Source organism: Panonychus citri, unplaced genomic scaffold (genome assembly GCF_014898815.1).
Source record: "Panonychus citri isolate SS breed McGregor unplaced genomic scaffold, ASM1489881v1 Contig00125, whole genome shotgun sequence".
NCBI lineage: Eukaryota > Metazoa > Arthropoda > Arachnida > Trombidiformes > Tetranychidae > Panonychus > Panonychus citri.
This window is the reverse complement of record NW_026515530.1, coordinates 562,681-571,265: the sequence shown is the minus strand read 5'-3', so window position 1 is coordinate 571,265 and position 8,585 is coordinate 562,681. Positions and strand designations below refer to the sequence as shown.

The window sequence follows — 8,585 nt, the reverse complement described above, 5'->3', positions numbered from 1 at the left end:
TGAGGATCTTAATTATAGTGTTGCTATGTGATAATCAAAAACAACCAAGAAAATAAATAAATGACAATACTTATTAATATTTGCAACAATTTAATAGTAAGTGATTAAAGTTCAACTATGGTTTCGTTAACAATTAAAAGTTACACTGTTAAGGATATTAGGTTTCCAACTTCATTAGATAAACATGGGAGTGATGCAATGGTAAAGTAATTTAATAGTAATTTATAATCAATCAAAAGTTAATTGTAATGTTTAATTGTTGACCAGCATCCTGATGGCGATTATTCTTGTGCTTATGTAACTTTGTTCACGGAAGATGAACAATTAACTGGACATGGGTTAACATTCACAATTGGCAAGGGAACGGAAGTTGGTGAGTTAAACAATTAGAATGATATAATCAATTATTGATAAGATTTATTAATTTTCTTTGCTTAGTTGTTCGAGCTGTTGAATCTTTGATGGAATTGGTTGTTGGTGTTAAATTTAATGATATAATTAACGATTTCGCTGGTTTTTGGAGGAAATTGTCCAGTCACAGTCAAATGAGGTGGATTGGTCCAGAAAAAGGGGTCATCCATTTGGCCTTGGCCGCAGTGGTCAATTCACTTTGGGATCTATGGGCAAAGATAGAGGGTAAACCTTTGTGGAAGTTAATTGTTGACATGGAGCCCGAGCAACTTGTTTCGACCATTGATTTTAGATACATGTAAGGAACAATCAACCTTGTTAATTGAGTCAAATTCATCAATCATTTACACCAACAGATCAGATGTCCTGAGCAAGGAAGAGGCCATTGAATTGCTCAAAAGTAAACGAGCAACGGTCAAGGATCGAGGTAAATGATTGTAACTTTTGTCAATTTTCGTAGAAAACAATACAAGTCAACAATTTGATTGTCTAATTTTTAGAGAAGGAAATTAAGGAGAAAGGTTATCCCGCTTATACCACTTCGATTGGATGGATTGGTTATGATGATGAAACCCGCCGTGGGCTTTGTCGTGAGGCCTTGAAACAAGGTTACACCAGTTTCAAGGCAAAGGTTGGTGATGATATCGAAAGAGATAAACATAGATTAACATTAATCCGAGAGGAAATTGGCTATGAAAATAAACTAATGGTTGATGCTAATCAAGTTTGGGAGGTTAATCAAGCAATCGATTGGATGAAACAATTGACACAATTTAAATTACTATGGATTGAGGAACCAACAAGTCCCGATGATGTTGTTGGCCATGCAACCATAGCAAAGGTAACAAAATAATGAAAAATAATCAACAATCAACTTATTCATTTGATTAATTATCATCTCAAGGCTTTGAAACCTTTGGGAATCGGAGTGGCCACTGGTGAACAATGTTGCAATCGAGTTGTTTTCAAACAATTATTACAATTGGGAGCAATTTCCTTCTGCCAATTAGATTCTTGTCGACTTGGTGGCCTTAATGAAGTAATGGCCGTCGCTTTGTTGGCCGCTAAATTCAATGGTAAATTTTCAATAATAGATTTCGATCCAAACACTTGAAGAGTTAATTGTTTAATTGTTGTCCTTTTCTTTTCCAAATTCCTGATAAAAAAAGTTCCCGTTTGTCCTCATGCCGGTGGTGTTGGTCTATGTGAATACGTTCATCATATCTGCGTTTGGGACTATGTTTCTGTTAGTGGAAGTTTTGAAAATCGTATGACTGAATATGTTGATCATCTTCATGAACATTTCATTGATCCGGCAAAATGTTCAAACGGACGATATGTTGTTCCAAAGGTTCCTGGTTATCTTGTTGGAATGAAGCCAGAATCAATTACCAAGTATCAATTCCCTGATGGTGATTATTGGCAATCAGTTAAACGAAAACATTAACTCGACAATCAGAGATAATAAACAAATATAACAAGTACAATTAATCTGGATGAGTGAAGATTTTCTTGTTTACATTACTGTTTTTAAATCGCAAAATATATCATATGAATCATGTAAATCCTGATTGATTGGATTAATATTATTAATGTTGCCGGTGATTATCTTTTCACATAGTTTAAGATTAATAGTTAATCCTGATTACAACATTTTGAGAGACTCGTTTTAATTTATGTGTCGGTTAAAATGTCAATATAAATATAATAAAATTGTCCAATTGATTTTTTCCTGGTCTATTAATCAAAATTACAACAATCACTTTCTACTATTTTACAATCAATGAGAAATCGTCAATTGATTTAATTATCTTCAATATTTCACCGTTCAGCTCTTCCACTCGCTGTCGACGGGTTTCTTGAACTTCTTTGGGAACTTTCTCAGAGTAATTGGGATCCGACATTGAGACAGTTAATTCTTTCAATAGTTTTTCTTTTTGATCTTTTTTCACCTTTAAAGCTTCAATTTCCTTGTTTACATCAATTATTCCCTTTAATCCTAAATAGGCTTGACATGAATCACTTATTGGGATAGGAACTCCTTCCGGTGGAACTGAACCATTTTCCAAAATTTCCAGGCAAGATGAATGAGTTAGACTCTTTAAATTGACAAAAGAAAAATAAAATTAGTCTCTCCATATGAATAGATTAAGTGGTAATCAATGGATTAACCGTACGAACCTTAATTGGATCAATAAATGACAATAGACGATCCTGAGTTTCTTTGGAATCACAGGAAACATAAAGAGGAACATCTTTCTTTTCGACTCCATAATTTGCTTTCCTCGAACGTATTTTATGTACAAAATCGTACATGAAGGAAAATTCACTCTCCAATTGCGAATCTTTTGACCAATTAAATTGATCTATTTCTGGATAAGAGGTTATACAAAGACTCGGTGCATCGGTAGATGGACTTCGACGGGTAAGCCGTTTGTACAACTCTTCGGTAAGGTAAGGCATAAATGGATGTAATAATCGCAGTCCAATGTCACAAGCGGTATAAAGGGTTTGTCGGATTATCTCTTTGGTTTCCTCGTTGTCTCCTCTCATGAAGGATTTGATACATTCCAAGTAAATATCACAAATCTCATAGACCCATAAACGATGACAAGCACTGGTACTTGAATGGAAATCATAATCGACGAAACCTTTATTACAAGTTTCGGTTGCAGTGTAAAGGCGACTCAATAACCATAAGTCTAATCGAGTCTCTTTACCCGTTAACTTGTGAACCAAATTAGGCTTAAAATCAGGTCCGAAAGTCATTAGACTAAATTTAACGGCATTCCAAAGTTTATTACAAAATGATCGATAACCTTCAACTCGTTTAATGTCCAAATTAATATCACGACCTTGTCCAAGGTAATCGCAAAGGGTAAATCGTAAAGCATCAGTTCCACAAGGAGGAATACCCTCAGGGAAGTCAATCTTTTGAGTGGCCTTGGCTTTTTCGATCTCCGCTGGGGCAAGATTAGATTCTTCTAGAATGGTTTGAAGTTCAGCCAATGTTTTACCTTTGATAACATCAACTGGATCGATTATATTACCTAATGATTTACTCATTTTTCTACCATGAGCATCACGAACCATCGAGTGAAGGAAAACTTTGGTAAACGGAAGTTTACCACAGAATTTCATTCCCAACATGACCATTCGAGCAACCCAAAAGAAGAGAATATCTTGACCAGTTTCAAGTAAATCACCAGGATAGAAAACATCAAGATCTTTGGTCTTTTCAGGCCAACCAAATATAGCGAATGGAAATAAACCAGAGCTAAACCAAGTATCTAAAACATCCTCATCTTGTTCGAGAATTAATTTCTCTCCAGGAATTGAGTATTTAACCGATGCTTTGGTTCTTGCTTCAGCCTCATTTCGACCAGAGATCCAAAAATCTTCTGAATCAATGGTTCCATCCGATGGAGAACAGGAAACTTTATAAGCAGGAATTCGATGTCCCCACCAAATTTGCCGAGAAATACACCAATCTTGAATATTCTCTAACCATCTGAACCAAATTTTATTATGATCATCGGGGATTAAGGTTAATTCACCGGTTTTAACAGCTTCGACCGCTTTATCGGCCATTTCTTTACAGTTAACAAACCATTGAGATTTCATTCGAGGTTCAATTATATCCTTTGATCGACTACAAACCGGTACAACCATCGGATTTGGTTTGGAACCATGGTACAGACCCAAGGCTTCTAAATCTTTACCAATCTCTTTACGGGCATGGAATCGTTTCATTCCAGAATATTTACCGAAACCAGGGGCAATACTACCATCATCACTTAGAATTTCAATGAAAGGTAAATTGTGACGTTTACCTACTTCACAATCGGTATGATCATGAGCTGGAGTAATTTTAACAGCACCAGTACCAAATTCCATCTCGACAAAATCATCACAAACAATTGGAATTTTTCGCTCCAAAAGAGGATGAATAACGTATTTACCATGAAGATGCTTATATCGAGGGTCTTCTGGGTGTATTGCTACCGCTGTATCACCGAGCATTGTTTCAATACGAGTAGTTGAAACAATTAACTTCTCATCAGAATCTTCAACTGGATAACCAAACAATTCCAATATACCAAATTCAACGGTTTCATTACCATAACCAGGAACACGGAAAGGTGTTGGTCCTTTTACTTCAATCTTGTCGACTTCAATATCGGAAATTGCTGAATTTAAAGTGCAACACCAATTGATTAATCGTTTAGCTCGATAAATTAAACCCTCTTCATGTAATCTGACAAAAGCTTCGGTAACAGCATTACACATTTTCGGATCCATTGTGAATGTTGCTCGATCCCAATCAACGGAACAACCAAGAGCCTCGAATTGTTCATAGATTCGGTTTCCTTTCTCATTTTTCCATTTCCAAACTTCCTCAATGAACTTATCTCGACCCAAATCATGGCGAGTTAATCCTTTCTCTCGTTGTAATTTTTTCTCGACAACAGTTTGAGTCGCAATTCCAGCGTGATCACAACCAGGAGCCCAAAGAGTGACCTTTCCTTTCATCCTATTCCATCTTGTAATACTATCTTGAATCGCTGAGGTCAAGGCATGACCAAGATGAAGAGTACCAGTAACATTGGGCGGTGGAATGACCATAACAAATTTACCTTTACCATTTTCTTTGGTAATATCTCCTGAAATAGATTAACAACAAAAAGAGATAATTTAGATTCAGATCATCATGGAAACAATTTAGACACCACATCTATATAGCCAATGTAATCAACGTAAATCCAACAATCAATTGAAACCAAGACAATTACAGTAACAATAAAATGGAAGCACCAAGAAAAAAAAGGCAACTACCATTGGAATTGCATTTGTTTATGATATAAACACAGAGATATTTTCTTGATTTCTACACAATTAATTGGACACAATCAGAGGAGATGAACAAACCTTGAGGAGCATTAATTTCGGGCTTGAAGAATCCAGATTTTTTCCACCACGAGTACCAAGCGGCTTCAACGTATTCCGGTGAATAGGCGGAGGGCATCGGTGAACTAACATCCTTTTCATCACCTTCGGCGGTGTTACCTTGATAGATGATCACTTCTTTTACCTTTTTCTTATCCTCTTTCGGTTTCGATTTACCTGATTGATCATCCTTCTTGTCGGAGGCCAATTTAGCTTGTTTGGCTGCGAATTTGGCATCTTTTTCAGCCTTTTTAGCTGCTCTTTCAAGCTCTTTCTTTTTCTTCTTCTCATCAACCTTTACCTCTTCCATGGCAACAGCAGGATCACTTGAAGGTTTCACTTCACTCATATTGTTTACAAAAAGAATTCACTTAATTATCAACAATTAAACCACTTTCACAGAACAGAACAGTTAAATTAACCACAATTACGGAAATCAAAACGAGAGGAATCAAAGTAATGATGTCAAAATGAAAACGTGTTCAACAACAACATCAGGTTGCCTTAGGGACCCGGTTACTGATTCTCCGCCTTAATTACCATTTAGCTTCATCAATCGAGATTCTAATTAATTGTTTCTTTTTGATTAATTGTACCAATCAATCAAATTTTTCTTTTCTTCAAACTGGTTGTTATCATTGTTTGATTTTTTTCTATCGGAAAATGTTACCCAGCTATTGGAATACTTTTAATTTTGATCCATTTGTTGGTTGATTTTGAATGAAAGAAATTCATTGAGTAAATTAAATTTATTCTGACAATTAAGAGGAATAGTTTAATGTATGTTTTGATATTGTTATTATTTAATTTGACTCTTGTTGGTTTTTTTTAGTTGGAATATCAAAGAAAAATTTGTAAAATTTATTGACAGTTGTTAGTCTGTGGTAAATTTGATGAGATGATTTTTTTGATGGTTTAAGACAATTGATTCAATTTTGGTATTGAGTGAATTTGTTGATCAATTTGAGACTTGTAACCTTAATTTTTTGTTTTCTCATGGAGTTGATGGTTTGTTGATTTTGTTTGCTGGTTAGTTATTTACAACGAATTGTAATTTATATAAATAATGGTTCGATTTATTCGCTATCGTCGTCATCACTGCCGAAAATTGCTGCTTTATCTCGAGCTGCTTTTCTTTCGGCTTCATCTTCACTTTCACTTGCAGATCCCGATGAACTTGAAGATCCACTTGAACTTGATGAAGATTTTTTCTGTGACTTTTTCCGTTCTTGTTTTGGTTCATCATCACTTTCTTCTTCCTCCTCTTCCTCTTCTTCTTCTTCAATTCCATCTCGGTCTTCAGCTTCTTCTTCTTCTTCTTCGGCATCATCTTTCTCTTTCTTGGATTCTTGGTCACTTTCCATACGTTCATCTTCCTTTTCTTCTTCTTCTTCTTGTTCTTCCTCTTCATCTTCTTGTGGTGGTTGTAACAATCGAAGTCTATTGGATAAAAGAGATAGAATATTTTAAATATATTAGAATAGACAATCAACTTGGACTAAGTTTCATAGTCGAATCACTTACCTGATCTCTTGTGTTTTAAATTCGGCATCACTGAGAGGTCGATGCTTGACAACTAATTTAGAGTTAGCAGCACGAGATTCGGGTTTAGATCTACGTTTACTGAGACGAACTCTTGTCTCTAATTCATTATAAAAAACACCATCATCACGGAATACGAAAAAGTAATTTTCTTCATAACCTTTAGATGATTTACTTTTAACGTTCCAATTATATTCTCTGGCCATGTCATATTCGTATTCCTCTTCTATGTAAAAGAGAGAGACATTCAATTAGTTGATATGAAAGATTAATGAAGGAAATGGTTTTAGAGAATTAGAAGACTGATACAAACCATCAACGTATTCGACTCCATTTTCTTTGTCTCTTTTCCTTTTCTCTAAAGTATCTTTGGTTGGTAAGAAATAGGCAACGAACTGTTCACCACTTTCATCCATAACACCTCTAATCATGGCTTGGCCCATCTCTTCAACCTGAGACATTGGTGCAGGATCGGCATCAAATTGTACTTGAGCAAAAGGATATTTCCATAAGGAAAAGTCTGGAAAAACTTCTTGAACTTCAACAGGAGTAACACCTCGTTTACTGTGATGTTCAGTAATCGGTTTTTTAACATCTTCAAATGTCTTGTTGATAGCACGAATTTGACACTCTTTGTCCATATAAGGATTCTCATCTTTCCATAATTTTTTAACATTGTATCCAACCCTTTAAAGAGTAGAGAAGAAAAATGATTTAGTAAAGAAGCAAATTAAAGATTCTCAATATTTGATTGAGAGAGAGAAAAAAAGAGAAATACACACTTGGTCTCGGTTTTTTCACTTGAAGCTCCATATCTGTTGAATTCAGTGGAAATATATTCGGTCTTTTTAAGCCAAGGAACAACCTTATTGTGATGCCTTGAACGCTTTTGATCGGACATGGGAACAGTTTCTTCCTCCAAAAGCTTTTCATCTTCTAAAGGTAAAGGTATAACACCACCCGATAGAGCATAATCAGGCGGGATCGCATAAATATCAGGATCAATTAAGTCAATATTAACACCTAAATCATGTTCAGTTAACAAATCATGTTTGTGATTTTTTTCCAATGAGGTTGGTTTATATTGAGAGAAACGATTAGGATCAAATGGATATGTGATAAATTTTGGATCATATGGAAATCAGGTAGTGTATTGTTGAATTTAACTCGACAAATTAATTCGGTCCTAAGCAAGAGTAAGAAAATGACACAACACAAATTAGAGAATAAAAAATTAACAGAGAACAAAAGAAAAGAAAAAAATAGAAAAGCCAAAATTTACCTTCTTTCACCGGGTTTCTTTGGTTTCTCTTTTTCTTTATCTTTCACCGCGACATTAACAACCGGAGCCATTTTGATAAAATACAAAATAATCTAATTTAATTGTAAACAAAAGAATACAAATTAAGAAGAAAATCAATTAACTAGGAACAAATGAGAAATTAACAACAAAACTGTTCACATGTAAACAAGAAAATCTTTCAGCTGAAAACATTGAGCTGATTTTTTCGGCTCAAGAGTCGATTTGTTGGAAGAACAAAAATCAATTCGAATTTCGAATCAATTTTATCAATCAATTAGCAATTTAATGGAAATCAATTAATTGCTAAGAAAACTAATCGTCATCAATTAGATGTTGAGTTGGATTTCAATGGTGATTATGAAGGAAATCGTTTTGTTGTTGA

At 34.8% G+C, this 8,585-nt stretch overlaps 3 protein-coding genes across 3 annotated transcripts; 1 reads left to right on the top strand and 2 right to left on the bottom strand.

Annotated features, from left to right (window-relative positions):
- The first annotated feature begins 14 nt into the window (after positions 1-14).
- Positions 15-2,136, top strand: LOC128390680 (mitochondrial enolase superfamily member 1-like). The gene is made up of 7 exons (XM_053350437.1): positions 15-201; positions 268-373; positions 439-709; positions 768-838; positions 912-1,252; positions 1,316-1,487; positions 1,581-2,136. Exons 1-7 carry the CDS (start codon positions 118-120, stop codon positions 1,856-1,858), a joined length of 1,323 nt encoding a protein of 440 aa, XP_053206412.1. The 5' UTR covers positions 15-117; the 3' UTR covers positions 1,859-2,136.
- On the bottom strand, positions 2,065-5,812 carry LOC128390672 (valine--tRNA ligase-like). Its single transcript, XM_053350427.1, has 3 exons — positions 5,341-5,812; positions 2,593-5,075; positions 2,065-2,510 (listed from the first exon to the last, which is right to left on the bottom strand). The coding sequence occupies exons 1-3, from the start codon at positions 5,705-5,707 to the stop codon at positions 2,181-2,183; spliced, it is 3,180 nt and encodes a 1,059-aa protein (XP_053206402.1). The 5' UTR covers positions 5,708-5,812; the 3' UTR covers positions 2,065-2,180.
- A 276-nt stretch (positions 5,813-6,088) lies between these two features.
- LOC128390678 (RNA polymerase II-associated factor 1 homolog) lies at positions 6,089-8,329 on the bottom strand. Its single transcript, XM_053350433.1, is given in 6 exon segments — positions 6,089-6,798; positions 6,883-7,126; positions 7,214-7,587; positions 7,683-8,040; positions 8,043-8,086; positions 8,183-8,329. Coding segments are annotated over 6 exon segments (1,455 nt in total). The 5' UTR covers positions 8,254-8,329; the 3' UTR covers positions 6,089-6,434.
- Positions 8,330-8,585: the final 256 nt, after the last annotated feature.

What these genes read in the sequence shown, in the direction of transcription:
- LOC128390680 (XM_053350437.1), top strand. Translation starts at nt 118, where the DNA reads ATGGTTTCGTTAACAATTAAAAGTTACACTGTTAAGGATATTAGGTTT. An exon ending in TGGCAAGGGAACGGAAGTTG is followed by an intron (nt 374 to 438) that starts GTGAGTTAAACA and finishes TTCTTTGCTTAG; the next exon opens with TTGTTCGAGCTGTTGAATCT. An exon ending in GCCATGCAACCATAGCAAAG is followed by an intron (nt 1,253 to 1,315) that starts GTAACAAAATAA and finishes TATCATCTCAAG; the next exon opens with GCTTTGAAACCTTTGGGAAT.
- LOC128390672 (XM_053350427.1), bottom strand. Translation starts at nt 5,707, where the DNA reads ATGAGTGAAGTGAAACCTTCAAGTGATCCTGCTGTTGCCATGGAAGAG. An exon ending in CGAAATTAATGCTCCTCAAG is followed by an intron (nt 5,076 to 5,340) that starts GTTTGTTCATCT and finishes AATCTATTTCAG; the next exon opens with GAGATATTACCAAAGAAAAT. An exon ending in CATTTATTGATCCAATTAAG is followed by an intron (nt 2,511 to 2,592) that starts GTTCGTACGGTT and finishes GTCAATTTAAAG; the next exon opens with AGTCTAACTCATTCATCTTG.